We start from the raw sequence: 22,507 nt of genomic DNA, 5'->3' as shown, positions 1-22,507 counted from the left end.
CAAAACTTTTTACAGAAAATGGCGGACATTTGTAAACAAGCAATGGGGTAACGCAGGATACGACCTTCATATCTTTTCATTTTCAACAATATTCGAGATACTGTCCAGCCATATTGAGAAATGTGAAGCTGTGGAAGAACAGACACAGTTTTCTTCGAGGTGCAGCTCCTAATTTCTTCGATCTGACATATACAACTGACTTGCATGCAACAGCTTGTTTTGAGTTGGCGCACATGTCAGATGTTTTGATTTTAGATTTGGATTCATTTTCTTACGTAAAAAAAAGTTATTTTTTCGATTTCGTGCTATTCTGTTTGTTGATATAGGTAAAATCAGATTAAATTGATTTCTATTTGATTCTAATTTATTTTAGACTATATAATAATAGTGCACTGTCAGTGGAATAGCAAATACACATTCTCTAAAACTGCATGTATGCAGGATAGTCCTGCATTTGAGTAACAGTGCTGTATTTGAGGAATAATTTTGTTACGCAAATGCAGGATTCTGTGAAATGAAAACTGATAAAGTTGTTTTATACAATGTTATCAAAAAAGGGTATCATAATTTTTACATGGCATCATCACTTACACAACTTTCCACATTATTACTGAAATGGAAACAAGTTTCATTACCTAAATGTTTGTGAAAACAACAAACAAAATCACCTCTATTGCTTACTATGGGGCTAAAAAAGAACACAGGTAAAAGTCAATCAACCCTGACATTTGTACTAAATTTCCCTGATGGCTATACACAGTGAGTGTAGTCTATGGAGAGCACCTAAATTGTCACTTTATTACAAAGTGAGATAATAGAATTCGATAGTTCATACACGGAAACATAAAGTCTTCAATCAGTTATAGAGCTATCGGAAAATTATGACGCCCATTTTTGGTACTAATTTTTAAAACAACTTTATCCATTTTCATTTCACAGACTCCTGCATTTGCGTAACAGAATTCACAGGGACCTGGCACAATTTTTTTTACTAACAGTATACATATACTATAATATATATATATATACTGTTGGTTAAAAAATTTTCGTGCCAGGTCCCTGTGACAAAATTATCCCTCAAATACAGGTCTATTACTCAAATGCAGGACTATCCTGCATATACGGTAGTGTGACTGTCCCCAACGTGGTAAAAGCACCGTTGCATTTTGATATTCACTCTTTTTGTCAATTTCTGGTTAGCCATGCCAAATTCTGGGTCAAGTAGCTAAATCGGTATAGCATGTGCAGGTCACATGTTCTAATACCACATTATTCATTTATCATATTGATCCTCTGGGTATGCTGACAATTGTACAGAAATTCTGAAAATGAGAAAGCTTGCAGTAATTACAAAATATGTTATTTGAAGCCATGCCGCAAAACCTGCAATAGAGTTACTCGCATGTCTGCCTTGTTTGATATTGAGTGGAGATGACAATATTAAATTACATCATAAATTGATATTGTGTAGCAGGTTTTCATTGCACAGAGTGATACTGTTGCCTTCTAGCTTCGCACCAGGGGGAATTTCCCTTTAGCTCAGTCGGTATAGCGTCGGACAAGATTAAGTCTGGATTCGTGGGTTCAAGTCCAGCTGACTTCGAATACTGATACTAAAAGAATTTCTATTACATTAAATATGCATATATATACACCTTTCAACCTTTGAGAACCATTATTTTGTCTTGATTTGCATGTAAAAGACTCCCACGTTCATGTGATATGGGATACAACTAGCTATAAAACTTCCAACTCCCTCTCAAGAAAAGTGGAGGGGCGCTTATAGGAGGAGGCAGTGGGAGGAGGGGCACAAATTTTGATGAATACAGTATTAAACTTTATGAAACTTCAATAAAAACCGCAACATACTCAAGCGTGCTCGATTAGAGTATTTATTGGGTTTGTCTTAAACTTGTCTTAAAAGTATTAAACTTTGATGGATCCATACCATGAAATCAGTTGAAAAATATCTGGATTCTTTATTGACCTTCATTTTTGTCTTCTTTTCAGTCAGTTAATTTTTTTTGTCTACAAACTTGAGTGTGCTCTTCAAAGAAGACTAAATGTAAATCCTTTCTCAAAACATGGATGACTATTTCCCTCCTCCTAATCCTGCATGGCCTGCTGGAAATTCTGGAGGAGGCAGGCCCAACCTTGACCTAAACCAATCCATGGGATCAAGAGGTGGGCCATTCCCAGGACAAGCCAATCAAGAAGCAGGGGTGGGACCTGTGACTGATATGCAGTCAAATGGGGATGTTCCAACTCCTAATGGGATGAATAGTCTACCTGTCATGGCTGCTAACCTACCAATGGAAATGTTCAACCAAGCTTTCAATTTTGAGGCAGCCATGCGAAATCCAATGTTTGCACAAAATGCCATGATGATGGGCATGATGAATACCCAGATTGAGAAAAAACCTGCAAAGGGTAGATACATATTTATTAGTTATTTTAAAAGCACATTATTAGCTGTGTAAAACATAAAATTAGTTGCAGCCAGCAATTTTTGTTCTTTTTTTTCTGGAAGTTTAAAAAGAAAACTATTTAAGCCAGATAATCAATCTGACATGTGAATTTGCAAGGTTGTTTTGGATATATGATGAGAACTATAAGACCATCTTATATATATATATATATATATATATATATGTATAATAATGCATCAAGCAAAATTAATAATTTATCAGAAAGATTATTTTTATGTACTTAAAGGATGTTTTTCTTCTTATAGATGCCACTATGGAAATTCTTGAACAACAACAGAACATGGAACAAGCTCGGCTTCTCCAGCGCTTTAAAGAACTGCGGTCATGGCAGCTTCAGCAGCAAGACATGCTTATGAAACAACAACAGATGCAGTTAGAAGCTCTGAAGTCAGAACAACAGCGTACACAGGCACTCATCGCTAAACAGCGTGATTCACAGTGGTGTAAGTAGGCCTCCTACACACTACCACAGATTTGTTTATAAGTTTTTGTAACTTCCCACATTCCCGGATCACATGTTTTTGAAAGTTTCCCAAAAGTCATCAAATTTAAGACAGGAGCCCATTCAAATAACCTTCTAAATTCTTCTCACATTGATGTCTTCTGTTTATGTTTTATTTCAGCTGGTAAACAGAACAGTCAGATGGATAACTCTATGTGCCCTACCAGAACTCCTCCCATTAGACAACGGGGACAGGGGCCAAACTTTCCTCCAATGATGCAAAACGGCAGTATACAGAGGCCCCCTAACGTCCAGTCTTTACCACCAGGCATGGCAGAGGTTAGTTACAAACAAAATCAAACGGAAATTCAAAAGTGAGATTTTAATGTGTTTTGCAGTCTGACTATTTATTTAAACTCAATTAGAATGATGTATATATACAGGTTTATGTGCTATTTCAATGTTTTATTGTTCAGCAGATGTTTATAATAATTCAGTAGTATTAGGTAAAACCCTTTTACAATAATATGTATTGTTATACCTGACATACCTAATGCTTGATCTTTACTAAGACATACTTGATGTTTTGCCTTTATTAAGCCAATGGCTTCTAGGCTACCTTCATATTTAGACATCAAATACCATTTGATCAATTTCAGCAGCAAGCTGGTGGACAGATACCTCGCCCTGTGATGTATGTCAACCTCGATGAAGAAAACGACGAAGTTAAAACAAATCCGGATTTGTTCAGTGATACAAACTCGGCGACTGGGAGCCAGGCGATGACTGACGAGTTTCCTAATCTAGAGTCTGTATCAGAGGTGGGTGAACGTAATAACAGTATGGCAAATCCCACTACACATCATCGAGGAACCCACCAGAAGACATTGGCTCCCTCTCAGGTGTTCCAATCAATGCCTTCTCAGGGTCACATGGCTCCCACAAAACCAGGACGGACTCAGGTGAGAAACAAATTGTGATGGATTGATTTCTAATAAATTCTGAAAAGGAATAGAAAGGAAACATTTTCAGCTTCCAAGAGTTCTAGCAATGAACTAATTTGGATTGATATGTTACCACTGTTGTTTTTTCATATGTAGACTTTCCATATTTGATCTAAGGTATGCCCCCCTTTGTACTGCCGTTTTAACTTTTGCATTAATCATTTTGTTGTGTTAGTTAACAATTTATATAGGTTTTTTTACCAAACTGTTTATCGTTATTGATGTGTAAACACTATAATTGTTTGGTTATGTTTCAGGGAAAACTAGACAAGAGTAAAAGGTCTTCAGCATTTGGTAGCAATGATTTAGAAATGGACGAAGGCATTGGGACATTACGATTATCTTCCAGTCCTCTTGACCATCAACCAAACAAGGTGGGAGAAAGTGGTTATGTTCACCAGAATGAGGCCACAGCTGGAGATGACAGAGATGATGAAATCGGTGATGAGCTAGAACAGTATCCATTAGATGAAGATGATGAGTCAGAGGAAAATGAGAATGAAGAAACATTGGAAAGAGGATACAACGTAAATAATTTATTTAATGACACAATTCTATATCAATAGGGATGTATAGTTAAGGTGACTTAAAGATTAAGGAGGTATGTTACCTTTGGTGACGTTGAGTATAGTTATGTTATATGTTGAAATAGACTTAAGAGTGTAGGTCACAATATATAGCAAAAGAAATGAAAAAGTGTGAATATTCGATGCAGTAGAAAGGAAGCAGTCTGCATTGCTTTTCACAAAATCTGTTCATTTTGACTGATGTTACTGTTACAGGACGACATGTTACAGCCTGATGAGAGACCAATCAAGCCTTTGGTGGCTGGTAAGTAACGTCATACTTACACTTTCACTCAAGTTTTTCTGTCACTTTTGATGTGAAGACAATATGCAGGGATAGATTTCCCTTTTGTTGTCATTATCATCAATTTAAGGGTTTGCTTGATTTAGCTCTGATGAATGAAGTATATGATCTAGAAAGACCAAACATGAATTTTATAAATTACCAGGTCTAATTATAATTAACAGAATGATTAATGATGACCATGTTCTGGACAAAAAAAATCACATTTTGGATGTAGGAAAAACCCAAGAGAATTTTAAGACGTAGCTCAGTTTCTGATTATTTAGTATAGAATAATAATATTCAAATATTATATGGTAATTCAAATTTGCTGTTAGGGAATATTAGAGTTTACATAAGATAACTCTTTAAACCAAAGAAGTAAGATGTACATATCCCTTATATTAGATTTAACAGTTAGAGAAATGCTGAAATCATCATTTCTCTCAATGTTGTTTTATCTAAATTCTCTTTTTTGTTCAGGTAAGAAAACATTTGAACAAATGCTGGAAGAACAACTTCGAGAAGAAGAGGAGAGGGTAAATTTGTTTTCTTTTTTGTTGCTATTACTCGACTCAAGTTTTTTACTTTGATATATGATGATGTGTTTTTATAGCTCCGATATGAAAAAAATAAAATAACAATAATGAAAAACAAATCCTTTTGGCAATGAAAAAAAAAGGTATTATCTGAAGAATTTGATTTTTTTGTTTCCATAGTTACGAGCGAATGAAGAGGATTCCACTCAGAGTCCGAGGAGACCTTTCCTGAAGAGAGGCCAAGGATTGGCGCGGTTTGGCTTGACAAAAGGGGCCGTTAAACAGGCAGGGAGTAAAAGGGAGGTCACTTTGTCTAGCAAAGAGAACAAAGCAGTGCCATCCAGTAAACCCAGTAGTAAACCTTCCACTAAACCTGCTGTCAAGTCTCCACGGGGAAAAACCAAGGTAAATTGAATTGTCGAGTCTCCGCAGGGAAAAGCCAAGGTAAATTGAATTGTCAAGTCTCCACATGGAAAAACCAAGGTAAATTGAATTGTCAAGTCTCCACGGGGAAAAACCAAGGTAAATTGAATTTCGAGTGTCCAGGGGCATTATATGTTTGTAGCTAGAGTGTTAGGACTGTAGATATTGTTAGCTCTATTGTAATTATCTGATTGGCATGAAATCATTCCACAAAAATATAATGAAAAGTCAGTAAATAATTCAGAAAATGATTGATGAAATGAATAATGACATTTGAGTCTGCCACATAATGTAGATTTAAGAATATCATTCCTGCACTGTAAGATGGATTAAGAGTTTATTGTTTTTTCAGCAACCGCAGACAAAGCTTGTTCTAAAGACATCACCTAGGAGTCAGCAGAAAGACACCAACCAATCATCAATTCAACCTAAATCTGGATCAACCAATCAGAGACCAGTTTATAAGCAAGCCAGTGATACAAACTTAAAGGGAGAAGGTCAAAGATCAGGTGAATCTCAAATTCCTATTCGTGAAAATTATATAGGTCAAGGAAATGGTGACCAGGAAAGATCAAAGGGACAAAGTAATCGCCAACTTGAAATTGAGGAGATCAAATCACGTATTCCTTCAAGAATATCGAAAGCACCTGATTCTATACCAGATGATACCTCCTTCATTGAAAAGCTACAACAAAGGGAGATAAATGCAGAGGTAGGCTTTTTTCTCTCTGTCATGTAAAATGAATGTCATTTGTAGTATTGGTTATTAAAGAATTGTAATTATTTATTGATTTCATAAAGAAACACCTGATATAGTAAATTGTCAGTAAAATTCTATTCATTGAAATATATCATCATGGATTAACAGAGTTGACCATAAATTTGAATTACAAAGACCCGCTTTAATTGATGTTGATGCCTTGTTCATATCGTGATTAGCTATAATTAAAGAATTGGAGATTAGAATTCGTGATTTTCATTGTATTTTTGATTTGAGATTTAATTGAGTGTTATTCTAAAATTATATACTTGATTTTAAGATTAAGTTACACTGGTTTGTGCCAAAAATGTTTCATAACCAAAACTCCTTAATGATCTTTTACAGATGGAACAAGAGGATTTGGATGAATTTGAAATGCTGGAGAATTTTGCAGATAATGCTTCCTTCTGTAGTAATTCATCTGTAGTGGTCAAGGTAATGCAGCGAGATAGACTGCGACAGTTTCAACAACCTCCAAAACGACAACAGGTGAGTGGTCATATCAATACGAAACAGCAGGAAAGATTTTCTCTATTGCAGAAATTTTTTCATGTTACTATTAGCTTTTTATGTAGTAAACTTTCATAACGAAGTTTACATGACAAAACAAATCACCTATAAATTAAATAATAAAACATAATTTATGGCTGGAGAGAGAGCTAGCTTTGGACTAAATCATGAACATGCAAATCTGTCAAGAAAATTAACCTTTTGATTAAGTCTGTTGTATCTGATATTTTATTAAGATTAGCCACAAAACTAAAATTTCGTTTATGATAAAAGTAAGAATTTTAATATCTAAGATGTGGTGGGTAGAATATTTAAACCGTCGTTGTATACTGAGTGTGTTTTTGTTCCAGTCTCCCCGACAGTCTGTAGCTAAACAGCTGGAGGCCAACATCAAGAAGGACCCACCCACGGCACCATCAAGGTAATCTGCTACATGTCAATAATATAAAATTATACAAAACATCATGACAGTAATTAACGTAGGACCCCTGTTAGTTGTGTCGTTAGTAATAATCTATCAAATGCTAAGTATAGCTGGGAAAATTGCTATTTGATATAAATTATTGACTAATTTTCAAGAAACACAAAAATACACTTTAGTTCAGACCTCTTGAGGTACATGTAGTAAATAATATTTTATCATTTTTATTCATTAATGTTGTATTCTAATTGTCTTTCTACATTTTTACAGGACTGACAATTCCAAACTTCAAGATACAAGAGAAACTAAAAAACTGATGCCCAAACATGGGGATATGGAAATGAAGTCTAAACTTTCTCCCAGAATTGAGGAAGATGACGAATCCTGGAGTGACACAGATAGTAGTGAGTCTGAGGATAGAAACGATGAAGAGGAAAGTTCAGATGACGATGATGATGAGGAGGAAGACGAAACTTCATCAGATGACTCAGATGAAGTGATAGAGAATGTGAAACAGACAAAAAGTAATTTCTCCAGTTCAGGTGCTCAAACAGAGCAGGATCACTTTGTGCTAAACAATCGTAATGACAATAATTCTGATGGTGACTCGGAAACATTTTTTCCCAGATCTCCGTCTAAAGTTATGACTAGGAAAGTAGCAACAAAGGAGGATAGATCTACAATGAGTACTGTGTCTAGTCTTTTACAGAAACTAAACCCCGGTGCTGTACCTACTCAGTCACAATTTTCACAAGGAACTGAAAAGGGATATGTATCGTCTAATTATGGAGAGCAGAGTGAAGATAATTTCAATCTTAGTTTTAACTCAAGTGCCTATGTACCTCAGTCTAAATCTCCTATTGTTATCTCACGTGATGTTTTACCCACGTCACATGGTGCTAAAGTTCCTAGTTCTCTATCGCAAGTGAAAGAAAAAGTTACAGAGAATGAAGAGGAAGATGACACTGATAATGATAATGATTTTCAAATTCATGGCAAATTTTCTAGTCCTAGAATTTCATCAGACTTATCGTCAAAAGATGGAGATGAAAATTCTGGAAATGATAGTGACACATCCTATTCGGCCTTGAAAATCAGTGCTAAGGGTTCCAGGTCACAAATTCAGTCATTTTTAGAGACCAAAGCAGTGAACCCTAACCAGGGGGAAGGTCGGAGAAAAGTGGAGGAGAAAACAGAGGAAAGTGACGACGATGATGATGATGACTTTGATGATGATGAGGAGTGGGGTGAGACTACATTGAAATCAAAATCACCACGCAAGAGTTCGGAGCAAGAGAAGTCAAAAACAGGTGTGATTTAATCTCATGAAACTTGAGTGTTTTAAAGAGCGTTTGGTGAAACAAAGTAAAGTAAAGATGAAGTTTTGTGGTTAATCTGTTAAATCTGCAGCTGAAGTTTGTTTTGTATCAATACAGCCACTGTATGTCCTGTTTCTTTAATTATTTTATCCATCACCAGGTGTTGCCGGTACTGCAGGCAGTGACGGGACTCCTCCCACTTCTAATCTAATGACTCGATTGTTCCCCAAACTCAAACCTCAGCCATCCAAACTACAGCAACTACAGGTAAGATATTCTCAGATTTGTCTGTAATTATCATCCAGGCTGGTTATCAACAGAAAACAAACAATACTGTACTAAAAGTGATATTTTTACACATATTGTCTAGCCGTTTAATAGTCCGTACTCTGTAAAATTTCAAAATAGTATTATTATATTAACCTAATTATTGTATTGTCTCCTGAAATGAGATACTGGTAATTATTCACTCTGAAAAATATTCATAATATTCAATTTTTTTGTTGTCCTTGAAGTACAATATTGTATATGGTCAGATTAAATATGCCATATTTTAATTGTTATTAGATGGACTATTAAATACTAAGAACTTCTCCACCATTGTGGATACACTTTCTTTATTTTGTGATCCCCTCAGTAGAATATACTGTAAATTTAGAAGATTTATTTCTAAGTGTATTTTCATTGTTCACTGGAAGTTTTTTGGTAAAATAATTGTACGATTGTTTACAACTTTAGGAGCAGAAGATGCCTGCCAACAACTCAGCCTCCACTGGTGATGGTGTTCAGTCCAAGATTCTCAGAGAGAAACTTGCTGAGCTGGAAAAAGAAATTGAGAAGTTCAGAAGTGAAAATGCAAATTTAGAGAAATTACGGAAAGAGAGAGAAGAGGTAAATTTTGCTCCTTTTTTTCGAAAACATTTATGGTGATGTTATCATATAGGATATTTTGAAGCAAACATTGATATCAAATTTACAGAAAATTAGTCCTATATAAGACCCTTTACTGGTTAATGAGTCCAAATGTTCAGTTTTCTCCCTATAAGTATCAGTACAATATGTAGTCAGTAATGGTAAAGTACAGGTCATTTCTAGTGAGTCTGGATGTACAAACACATTCAAGCTCAAAGGTGAAAACAGTGAAATATTGTGGAAATTGAAAATAACTAATTTTTACCTCACCAAAACCACATTTTGGTCTACATGTATTAGAAATTGATACAATAAAGTTTAGACTCCAACACTTTCCCTTAATTTCACTGAACAATTCTTCTCAGGGATTAACAAAATTGAAAAAGGAAATTGGAGATTTTGAGAAAGAAAAAAATGCAGAACTCCAGCGCATACAAGAATATAAGAAAGAAGAAATGAAAAAACTTAGGTAAGTACCTGTCAAAGGTTTTATGTGAACCAGGGCAGAACAAATACTTGATTTTAAACGTTATGTTGAATTTTTATCCCCCGCCCAACGAAGTTGGCAGGGGATATACAAATGGGTTCCGTCCGTCTGTCCGTACGAATGGTTTCCGGAGCATAACTCTAAAACCAGTAGAAATATTTCCACGAAACTTCATACACATATTGGTCTTATGGTCTAGTAGTGCCTTTTGCTATTTTTAGGTTTTCATTGTTTGCATTTTTTCCGTAACCATGGAAACATTGCTGAAAATATCATATTTTGTACCAGGTTCGTTTCCGGAGCATAACTGGAAAACCGGTTGAGATATATGCACGGAACTCCATAGGCACATTAGTCTTATGGTCTAGTAGTGCCTTTTGCTATTTTAAGGTTTTCACTTTTTGTACTTTTTTCTGTAACCATGGAAACATTGCTGAAAATGGCAGATTTTTGCGTAAGAATCGTTTCCGGAGCACAACTCTAAAACCAGCAGAGATATTTCCATGAAATTTCATAGATACATTGTTCTTATGGTCTAGTAGTGCCTTTTGCTATTTTTAGGTTTTCACTTTTCGTGCTTTTTTCTGTAACCATAGAAACATTGCTGAAAATATCATATTTTTGTAGCAGGTTCTTTCCGGAGCATAACTCTAAAACCAGCAGAGATATTTCCACGAAACTTCATAGACACATTCTTTTTATGGTCTAGTCGTACCTTTTGCTATTTTTAGGTTTTCATTTTTTGCACTTTTTCCGTTACCATGGAAACATTGCTGAAAATATCATGGTAAATGGTAAATGTTACTTTGCAAAACTCCACCCATCTTTGTGTATATAGTATAATATAAATGTCAAGGCTGTATACCTGATTCAACAATTGCAGCCCCGCTCTACTTGAATTATACACCATCTTTCTTTAGCTCAACTTCCTTTTTCCTGTTTTTTTTTCATACACATAAGTCTCCACAATCAAACTTACTTCAGCTTTGATATCTCCATTGGTGGGGGATCTGAATGACTATGTCCTTGTTTTCGTTGTTTTCGTGTATTACTCACAAATTATTTTGAGAACTTCAAATCAGAAGAACACATGAACATTTCATGTTTTAGAGTATAATGAAATATTTTCTGGAAAACTTCAGCTACTAAATTTCATGATATCCATTTGAAAACAAGTTTACAAAGATTAACATTCACAAATTTAAAAGTTAATGAAGATATCTATGAATATAAGTGAGGTTTACCATATATACATTTACAGAGATAAAGGGCAGCAAATTAACTGCTCGTGAAATTTGAGGAAATAAATATCATGTGAAAGAAAGTTGGTTTCACACACAGTACCATCTTTATAAATATCACAGGAAAGTAAATACTCAGACTTCATCACAGTAAGTTGGTGCCTGTAATGATCTCTTGTCAAAGTTCAAAGGTGATAACTATGATATCTATTTCTAGATTAAAAGCAATTCATTAAAACTCATATGTATTGTCTTGTTTTACAGACATGAAAAGAAAATGTTTGAGAAATACCAGAAGGCTTCCAGAGCACTACCAGATAAGAAAGAGCGTGAGGAAATTGAAATGCTTAAGAAACAGGTAAATAATAAATCAACCTTATAACATGAGGTTGTACAATAGAAACTGAGGCTGAGAATCAAAGCAGAAATCAACCTAATAACATGAGGTTGTACAATAGAAACTGAGGCTGAGAATCAAAGCAGAAATCAACCTTATAACAAGAGGTTGTACAATAGAATCTGAGGCTGAGAATCAAAGCAGATTGTAGTGTATGTAACCTGGGGTGAATGTACAGGTTTGTCCCTTCAGGTCAAATGTTGTTGACTCTATTATGTTGTGTACAGCTTCAAGACCTCCAAGAAGAAATGAAAAGGAAAGACACACGTTGGACAAATAGTACATCTCGTCAACGCAGTAAGATTGAGCAGCTTGAACAAGAGAATGGGGAGTTAAAGGAGGAAATCAAACTGATGGAGAAAAAACGCCTCGAATGGTTACAACGAGAACAAACTGGAAAAGTAATATTTCTAGACTTTCCCCACCTTAATTCTCTACACTCAAGCATCTTTTAGAGAAACATTACTTCGTATAACTCAAAGCTTTGAAAATTTTCTGTGCATCAGAAAGTGTTTTATTCATTCAATGTGTAAAGTCTTATCTTTAAAAAAAAAAATATTTGAATTTCTCTATTTCATTTCCTGCCCTATCCTGGATGATTGTTCTTTGACATTGTATCAGAAGATAAGATGGTGCATTTAAAGCATTATTCATTACTAAAATATAGCGATCATTGAATCAAAATTAAAAACCATGACTTTCTCTTCTTTCTTATCACATTCTGAGAAGGATGTATAGATATACTGGTATATTCCAGTCACAGCACACACAAAAATGGTTGATACATTATTTCAACATTAATACTCCACCTTTGGTTCCAAGTTTAAATCCTATGTGAAGCTTTTGCCAGGTGCTGATGATTTTACCTGATGTTATGGCTCATATTTTATGTTTCTTTCTCCAGGGAAATCCTTCAGCAGGGAAGGACAATAACCATATGACACAGAACTTCCGAAATCAAATAACCAACTCAGCCGACTTCCAGACCACTGACTCGGAAGAGGAGAAAGATCCTGTGAGAGGTAATACTGCTGATTAGTTTACTTGAAAAAAAAAACCCATTCCTGAATATTGCTTTTTTTTAGGTCACCTGAGACAATGGGCCACTTAGTGTGTTTTTTTCGCAAAATAAAAAGGAAAAAAATCAGAAGCAATATGGGACATTTAAGACTAATATACTATTACATAATATCAGAAAATATGTATTAGTTTAAAAAAAGGTTTTCTTTTCAAGCAAAATATAAATGGTTATTAGCTCACCTGGCCCGAAGGGCCGGTGAGCTTTTGCCATGGCGCGGCGTCCGTCGTCCGTCCGTCAACATTTCCTTTAAATCGCTACTTGTCATAAAGTACTGCATGGATTTTAACAAAATTTGGTCAGAAACTTCCTTAGGGGAAGGGGATCAGATTTTGCATAAATGATGACCCTGACCCCCCTGGGGCAGGAGGGGCGGGGCCGAAAAGGGGTAATAGAGGTAAATCATATAAATCGCTACTTGTCCTAGAGTTCTGCATGGATTGCAACCAAATTCAGCCAGAAACTTCCTTAGGGGAAGGGGATCAGATTTTGCATAAATGGTGACCCTGACCCCCCTGGGGCAGGAGGGGCGGGGCTTAATAGGGGTAAAAGAGGTAAATCCTATAAATCGCTACTTGTCCTAGAGTTCTGCATGGATTACAACCAAATTTGGCCAGAAACTTCCTTAGGGGAAGGGGATCAGATTTTGCATAAATGGTGACCCTGACCCCCCTGGGGCAGGAGGGGTGGGGCCCAATAGGGGTAATAGAGGTAAATCCTATAAATCGTTACTTGTCCTAGAGTTCTGCATGGATTGCAACCAAATTTGGCCAGAAACATCCTTGAGGTTAACAGAATTCGTATAAATTTTGGCTTTGACCCCCTGGAGCAGAAAGAGTGGGGCCCATTAGGGGAATTAGAGGTAAATATTCAAAGTCCTTCAGAAAAGAAACAATGAACTTGTATTCAGAACATTACTTGGCATTACAAACCAGGTGAGCGATACAGGTCCTCTGGGCCTCTTGTTGAGTAATGGCGATATAAACCATCTTCCCACACATCTGCCATTTAGATTCCTTTATTATTCGTTTTGCTTTTATTTTACTTATTTTGTATACGGTAATTGATTCTCTCCACAGATCAATCCAGTGGTCGGTCATCTTACCCTCCGTCCACCGCACCACATGCAGTGTCAGGTCAAATGAATCTCCGCCCGTCACAGTTCCAGCCCCAGGTCAATGTTCGAGCCCCTCCACCGCCACCAGGGACTCAAGGGGTCAGACTCCACCAATCTCTCCCAGGGGCAACAGTTGGTCTAAATAACCTGTCAAAACCTCCAGGGAAATCATCCACAGGAAGTGGTCACTCTAAACAGATGTCCAATGTCCAGACTAGTCAAGCCTCCTCTACTGGTCATTCTAAACATCTGCCAGGAAATTCTGGGGCCAGTGGTTGTCAGCAGAAACATTTAAATAATCAGAGTAATAAATCTTCAGCCAGCTCTTGGTCATCTTCATCCAGCAAGGAAAATAATCTTACTGACAAAGGCAACATGTTACGGACATCATTAACTGAGGATGTACCGCGACAGGTGCTCTCTACAGCTGCCGTACCGCAGGAGTAAGTAGGGAAGATAACTCTATACCACAGGGATAACGGAAGATAATTTTATACTATATGAGCATGTAGGAGAGATAATTAGGAGTAACGAGGGAAGGGATGATTATTCTGCTTTTAGTAAAGATAAGTTTGCAATATGCAAATTATGAAATAGATGCATGGATTATTTTAGGGCTGTTCCAGCAAAACATATATGGCACCCAGGGAAGGCACTTTAAAAATAGAATGTGCCATGGTGGGTTCAAAATAAAATCACTTCTGTGCCAGGGTGGCGTTTCAATAAAATCCCTTCTGTGGGTGGGTCTATCTGAAGCATTTGTAACCTTTTGAAATAAAATGCAAGTTTTATGTTTCATAATGTTGCTCAGTCATCCTGACTACAAAAATACAGAAATAAATATTGAAAAAAATGTTAATTTTTGACAATATTTAATGTGTAGTTCATCTTCAATAAAAACTATTATTCTATTTTCTGAGTATTTTGATATAATAATGATAGACTATTTATCTAAAACATATTATATTCATTCAAACTTGACTATGGTACAAGGAAACAACAGATTAGTTTTGGCAAAATAACAGATCTTTATTTAAATTCACTGGTATTAAGTCGAGGAAAAAGTTGCAGTTCACAAGCTTAAGTGTGAATGTTCAGATGTCTACTTTTGCATTATGCTTGCGAAACACTTCAGTATGTTTAGAAGATTTTACGCTGGTTCTACAAGGATTGTACCTTATACAAATTTAGTAGTAGATGCAGCATATCAAACAAAAGTTCACTGCACCATATAAAGTGCAATTTTGTCCTAGGACTCTTTGGTGATGCTAGAAATCAAAATGTGTAAATCCAAATACAAATCGGAGTGAAATAAAAAATTAAATCGCTTCTATACCATGATCTTGTTCACAAAAAAATAGATATGTGTGTGGGTCAACAAAATTGAAAATCACTTCTATTGGTGGGTCTCCGAATTTCAAAGTGCCTCCCCCCCCCTACCATATATGTTTTACTGGAACAGCCCTTAGTAATGTAATGCATCACTGAGTTATTAGGCAAGATATACTTCAGTAAATGAGGCACCTCACTCTATATTTATCAAGGATAATGTCGTTGACCTTGCCCATGGGGCCGTAATAGTCAAGTGGTGATGATGTCCCAAGATATTTTCAGAAGCCCTCCACCTCTAGGTCACAGATTCAAAACCCATTTGGGCAGTTATATGCAACCTTCCTGCAGGTTGATGGTTTTCTCCTCCATCTCCTTAACCTTGCACATCCTAAAATGACCTTGGCGGTTACAGGATGTAAAACCAAACAAACAATTGACCTTGACCTTATAAAAAGGATTTTGTGCTTGATTTTGTACCGGTTAAATAAATAAATAAATAAAAATCAATCTGTATTGCAGCACCAGTATGTATACTGACCCTGAAGATGCTCAATTTAACAACAACATCCCTCGAAAAACGGCATCAAAGTACAACATTGATAAGTCTGCTATTGATAAAGGTGACAGTCGATACGATGAACTACAGCACACCGACGGGAAGGTAGGACAGTCATTTTCACAAGTTTATAAAGTTGAAATATTATGAAATTTGGTTAATACAGATTCAATATATTTTACTAAGGTGTAGTTTTATAATTTTTGAATTTTGAATTACTTTAAACATTCCTTGATAAAAATTATTGATAGACTTATCTATGATTTATTTGCTTTTTTAATAATAACTGTGAACATAGATATTTTAGCAATAATCATGTTTTTGTGCCAGACCGTTTGGGCGAAAACAGGATTGCACTGACTTGTCGCATTGTCATGAGTGTAACAATTATTGCAGTGTGTAAATTCATCGCCACACTAATCTGTTCCAAACAATTTTGTGTTAAAATCAAATAAGTATGTTTACAGTATTTTAGAATGTGAGTATGAAAAAAATGTTCACCATATGATTAACATGAATGAATGTTTCCAGGTGGAGCGGGTGTACAGGACAGGAGCCAGGGAGATCCTGTTTTCTAATGGCACACGGAAAGAGATTTCCGCAGATGGACAGACAATCATTGTCTCTTTCTTTAATGGCGACATCAAACAAGTCATGCCAGACCAACGCATTGTAAGTGTTTAGTCTTTAATTGAAAAATTTGATATTTAATATTAATTGAAAAATTTGATATTTAATATTGCTCAGTCAGATGCTAAAAACATATTATTAGTTACATTATTAAATGCTTTTTTACTGCCTAGAAATTATTTTTTCTTCCACCAAAATGGTATATTTCAAATTCAGATATCTCTTTGTGCGATACATTGCATGGTATACAGCTGCAGTTCAACCGGGATTTGTTCAACTATTTATGTAGTTTATGAACTTTGTTTGAAAGGAATCATGCTTTCTTAATCAATTAATTTTCAAATAAAGTTGAACATTATCCATTAAGACTGTTTAATTTTCATTTTAATTTCTTTCGTTTAGTGTTTTACAGCCTATCAGTCATATGGCAAAGGTCATAAATTACAGCATGTCATATAGAATAGTTATGACATACAGAGAATGGAATAACATCACTGCAGGAAGGTTTCAGAATCATTACATGTTAGAACATAAGTATTAACTTACCTGGTGAATTATTCTCCAACTCCTCTATTGTTAATACATTGAACACTTCAGATATTTATATGGACGATTCTGTTCCTACAGGTTTACTACTACTGTGAAGCTCAGACAACACATTCCACCTACCCTGATGGTCTCGAGATACTTCAGTTTCCAAAGTAAGTCACCACTATCAACAGGAGCTATTGTAGCATTTCAATGTGATTTATAGGTGTAAATTATCAGTTTTCTCGTGGAATGTAATATTTCTAACTAAAAAAAGAAAACAAAAACCATAATATTATATGATAGTATTCACAGGACTCCCACAATGAGGATGATAATTTTCTTATTTAATAATTGATGAGTAAAAGCTGAATATCGCTATGTTTGGAACTCACTGTTTTTAAATTCCACTTCAGTAAAAACAACTAAATGTTAATAACAAAAAATAATATTCTGTTTGTTTCACTGGTATGTACATACTTAAATAGATAGATACATTTTACTTTTGTATGATAGAAAACCTTTTTGATATATTCATCCTTGTATCCATAGTAACCAAGTGGAGAAACATTATCCTGACAAGACCAAGGAAATAATTTTCCCCGATCAGACTATCAAATATTTATTTCAAAATGGTTCTGAGGAAAGTATATTTCCTGATGGAACAGTGATCCGAGTGGACAAGAATGGGGACAAAACCATGGAGTTTCCGAATGGCCAGCGGGAAATACATACCCATGAATATAAGGTAGGGATCTAGAATGTAGGCTTGGCCAGCGGGAAATACATACACACGAATATAAGGTAGGGATCTAGAATGTAGGCTTGGCCAGCGGGAAATACATACACATGAATATAAGGTAGGAATCTAGAATGTAGGCTTGGCCAGCGGGAAATACATACACATGAATATAAGGTAGGAATCTAGAATGTAGGCTTGGCCAGCGGGAAAAAAAGGAATCTAGAATGTAGGCTTGGCCAGCGGGAAATACATACACACGAATATAAGGTAGGAATCTAGAATGTAGGCTTGTGTTAGTAGTAGCAGGCCACATGTCAGAACTCAAGAGGGTAATGTACAATATAACCAGCAATTTATGCAGATCAAATTTTTTGTGATTTTAACTAATAAAAAAACAAGAAAATGACATTTTAGCAGTTTAAAATTTTCACAATCTAACATTAAGGGTAAATATGATTCAACCATGTCTCGATGTTTTGTGGATTAGATTGTTGTGATTAAAGCAATGTTCAAAGTAATTGCAAAAAATATCCTCGTAAAAATAATCAATGTTACAGTATATTACCACAAACATTTAGTGATAGTCTGAAGTAATATACATAAGAGCTCAGATGTAGTTATATTACCTATCAGACTAACCACCGTAATCTTCTGTTCCAGAGACGAGAATACCCAGATGGAACAGTTAAAACTGTGTACCCAGATGGACGACAGGAAACGCGATATTCTAATGGCAGAATACGAGTTAAGGACAAAGATGGGAATGTTATTGTTGACAGACGATGCTAGCATTGATATCATTGCCATCATGATCAGTTCATCGTCGTCACGATTTAGATGTGCTTACAAATATGTGAGGATCAAGATTCCTGATCGGTTGTATCTTTACAGCAGTGGTGCTTTCTTTATTGCTGTCATCATCATCACATCATCATCATCATCTTCATCATCATAATCATCATCATCAATGGTCACCATCACATCATCGTCACCATGATCACCATCAATCATCACATTATCGTCGTCATCATCATCGTCATCAGTAAATCTTGTATTGACATTTATATTCAGATCTGTTTATATTCAATCTAATTAACTATCCACATGTAAAGCACAGTACGAAAGTTTTCCAAATTGATGAATCATTTCAAATAAGATTTCTCTGAATAGGATGAGATTTGACATTGATACTGTGACAATCTGTGAACAGTTATTGAATCTCCTGTGATACATTGTCAGTGTTGTATATAGAGACAATTGTCACGTTATTGGCCAGTTGTTCAAGGTAAACACTTTACTCATTTACCCCTGAAGACATTTGGACTGTCCTAGTTCAAGGACTAGAACGATCTATAATGAAGTTTTAGGGGTGAATGGAATAAAGAAAATGCTTCAATAGATGATGACATATAGAATGGAGGTTACAACTTCCTCATATACTAGTTAATGTAGTATAATGTATTCCTAATATTATTTCGCCATTATTCTTGACAACTAAAATCCAAAATTGTATCATTTGTGATTTTTTGATCAATGATAACCAGTGAAAGCATCTAAATGAAAATTATTACATCTTTTTGTTGTTGATTTTGTCTAGATCTGAATACCCACCTACATTTACCTCATCATTTTACCTTACCAGTGATAGATACGCAAAATGAATTATTGTTATGTTATTTTCTGTATTAAGCATTAAGATTTTTCTACATTTGTTTTTTAGTGCTAAAGTAATTATCAAACGTCTCAATCATGTTACTGCTCATCAATTTTCTTTTTACTTTTACATCATGTAGACTTGATGATATTGACATAATAAAAAATTCAACATAACTGAAGATTAACTTATAGATAAAAACCTAGGCCGTCTTCGTTTATTCGGAACAACCGTTTTGACCGTTGGTTAAAGTCATTATTTCAAGTATAAAACCTGACGGACCTACAGTTTATGATACAGGCCTGTGAGAGCTTTGTCAAGGCTCGTCTGAAAACAATATAAAATCACCAGGTCCGTCTTTAATTAATAAACGAACAACTAGGTCCAACCAGTCAAACCGCATAATCCAAAACGGCCCTGCTGCAAATTGTGCAAATAATGAAATGGCTTTGATTTTAAATATGTTAACACAAGATAGTATCTGTGGTCACAATTTCATCAATATGATCTCGGCGAAATTTTAAATTGAAAAATTCCTTCAGATAAAAAATCTGAGGGAAAACATTGCAGAATGTATTCCTATTCTAACTCGATTTTCTTCTTCTAGAATATGACTTTTGATCACACAATTTGTAGCTCTTCTGTAATCTCTTCTATCTATCAGCGTCAAGAGCTTAAGTGAATTACTTCTCTTCTTAAGATCTTCAAGAGTTTGTGAGTTGGTCTTTCTCTCTCTCGAAAAAAAAAATTTGTTTTTAAAGAAGTGTTGATGAATCTGGTGCCAGAAAAGCATGTCTACTTTGACTACTTTATTAGGACAGAAAAGTATTGGTAAAACACTGAATTCTATCATTGTAGAGATGAAGTTTATTAGCAAGCATGGAACTGCTCCTAAAAAATATTTATACAAAAGATCTATTCAGCATTTTGAAGCTCTGATATGTTTGTAGACTTTTGTCGACGTGTTCATAATGTATACATGTTAAAGCATGATTATTTGTTCTAAATCATTACTTTTTAGTGTAAATTTTGTTTATGTTATCACTCATGATACTTTTAGAAGTTGCTTATTTATTAAAAATTATATATATTTAAGTAAAGTTGCAAATGCCTTTTTTTACAGTTGTTTCTACCTTGCTATGAAATAATGAAAAATAATGATGCACATTAAAATATGAAACTTAAAATTGTTGTTGTCATCTGTACAGTGTCAGAAATTTACCTGTACATCATTTCTAGTAGTTTTCTGTTATCAACCTATGGATATAATTGAAACCAACTTTTGTGAAATTGGTAATTAAAATGCAATACATAAATGTATTTATCCTGCAACTGTCCCACATACTGACCGATAACTACTGCCGGATAAACTTGTGCTTTATCCGTCGATACGATATGCTTTATCCGTCAATACGATCACATGAATTTGTTCCATATCTGACGGAACTTTTTCTAACTTGACCCAGAACTTGACCCTTCCGGTGAATGAAACGTCATTCAGTCCCGCTAAAACGTGACGTCACATTCATCGAAATGACGTCATTTTTACGATATCGAAAATCTCGTATGGCGGTGTCGTCTTTTTCTTGGCTCATGACAAAGGTATGTATTGTTAAGTAATTCTTTAATGGGTATTGGTTGTTATTTGAGTATTTTCATTTCCTTTCAGTGATATATCACCCTGAATAGAATTACGGTTACTGTTTGTGAATGCGCTTATTTATTTCCCACGGCAGTAAAAAGGAGTACACGCCATTCGGTTAAGTGAATGAATCTTTACCTCCGCATCAAAGAAGCGTCTCGCTTCGAGCGAAACAAAGTAAGGAACTGTCAATTTGCTTTCGTTTTGAAAGCCATAATGGTTGCAGGATAAACAGAATACACGGTTAGTATCTTACAATACAAGTTTTATTTTGGTGCTCGACACGGAAAGCCGAGATGACTCGGCAAAGCCTCGTCATCTCGGCTTTCCTAAGTCTCGCACCAAAATAAACCTTGTATTGTAAGATACTAACCGTGTATTCTCTATATACACTGTACACCTTACTTTAAAGGGACAATTCAGTCTAAGAGAACATTAAAATTTGTACATATATCGAAAAAAACTCATTTCTAATGGGAATTAGATCAGTCGGTTTTACTGTGATATGCCAGAAACACCCATGGTGGTGAAATGCGTGTGAAATGTTCATACTCGCTCGCTGTCCACCATTACACATTGTGGTCGAACATCTTGTATGCCGAACCCTGTCCCTTGCTCGTAGAGTAATGCAACTTTTGTCTAGAACTGCTCAAATCGCTCTGACAGTAGTATGTTTACCTTATCAGGTGAATTGTCTTGTCTAAAAAGTCATTTTATCACCTCCACAGTGGTTATGTAGTTCATTTGTTTAACGTGCGGGACTTTGGCTCTGGTTTGGGTACAGCGTACATACTGTACCTGCTTAATCGTATTGATCAACGATTTGTAATTACAACGGTATCAATTAAAATACTTAACAATGACGCGGAATTTGTCAATATTTTGTGTTATATGTTTCATAAGAAATGTAGAACAATACATTTATGCCATATTTTGCTTCTTGGTTATGTAAAAGAATTAGCCTGATTGAATTGTCCCTTTAAAATAGTGGTGATTATTCAATTCAATTTTAGTGAAATTGGTCTACAGTGTTTGATATTTTTTGTTGTTCAAATGTTATGTACATACCTGGTTTATTCTAAATTAAATGCCCCAGTTGAAAGGATATTCCATAGATTGTTCCCAGCAACACTGGAGATTTGATAAATTTCGACATAGATAAAAATTTCATAATCTGTATTTATCTTGTACAACTTGTTATTGTTCCTTATTACATTTATGTTTGTTAGGTTTGTTTAGTAGTAACTGTTATGGTCATTTAAGGACATGCAGGATTTGATTGAGGAAAACAGGAGTACATTGAGAAAAAACCATCGACCAGCAGTCAGTATCTGGCAACTGCCCCACATTGGTTTCAAACTCACGACCAAGAAGTGGAGGGCTTGTGGTGATATGTCGGGGAATGTTAACCACTCAACCACTGCAGCCCCTTGAT

At 35.3% G+C, this 22,507-nt stretch overlaps 1 protein-coding gene across 2 annotated transcripts; it reads left to right on the top strand.

Moving 5' to 3' along the window:
- The first annotated feature begins 12 nt into the window (after positions 1-12).
- Positions 13-20,631, top strand: LOC138332215 (centromere protein J-like). 2 transcript variants are annotated; one of them, XM_069280218.1, is made up of 25 exons: positions 13-159; positions 2,011-2,430; positions 2,735-2,932; positions 3,113-3,270; positions 3,594-3,893; positions 4,193-4,462; positions 4,718-4,766; positions 5,268-5,323; positions 5,504-5,728; positions 6,099-6,458; positions 6,852-6,995; positions 7,367-7,437; positions 7,708-8,747; positions 8,917-9,023; positions 9,495-9,647; positions 10,034-10,137; positions 11,661-11,754; positions 12,021-12,194; positions 12,698-12,815; positions 13,951-14,431; positions 15,840-15,981; positions 16,408-16,548; positions 17,134-17,207; positions 17,587-17,782; positions 18,437-20,631. In XM_069280218.1, exons 2-25 carry the CDS (start codon positions 2,085-2,087, stop codon positions 18,563-18,565), a joined length of 5,130 nt encoding a protein of 1,709 aa, XP_069136319.1. In that variant the 5' UTR covers positions 13-159; positions 2,011-2,084; the 3' UTR covers positions 18,566-20,631. The 2 variants fall into 2 exon arrangements, with proteins under 2 accessions (XP_069136319.1, XP_069136318.1); XM_069280217.1 differs by having other exon boundaries at positions 3,591-3,893.
- Positions 20,632-22,507: the final 1,876 nt, after the last annotated feature.

Source organism: Argopecten irradians, chromosome 9 (genome assembly GCF_041381155.1).
Source record: "Argopecten irradians isolate NY chromosome 9, Ai_NY, whole genome shotgun sequence".
NCBI classification, from domain to species: domain Eukaryota; kingdom Metazoa; phylum Mollusca; class Bivalvia; order Pectinida; family Pectinidae; genus Argopecten; species Argopecten irradians.
This window is presented reverse-complemented; position numbering and strand designations above follow the sequence as displayed.

Coding starts and splice junctions, on each gene's coding strand:
- LOC138332215 (XM_069280217.1), top strand. CDS start 2,085: ATGGATGACTATTTCCCTCCTCCTAATCCTGCATGGCCTGCTGGAAAT. Junction 2,431..2,734: donor TGAGAAAAAACCTGCAAAGG/GTAGATACATAT, acceptor TTCTTCTTATAG/ATGCCACTATGGAAATTCTT. Junction 7,438..7,707: donor CCACCCACGGCACCATCAAG/GTAATCTGCTAC, acceptor ACATTTTTACAG/GACTGACAATTCCAAACTTC.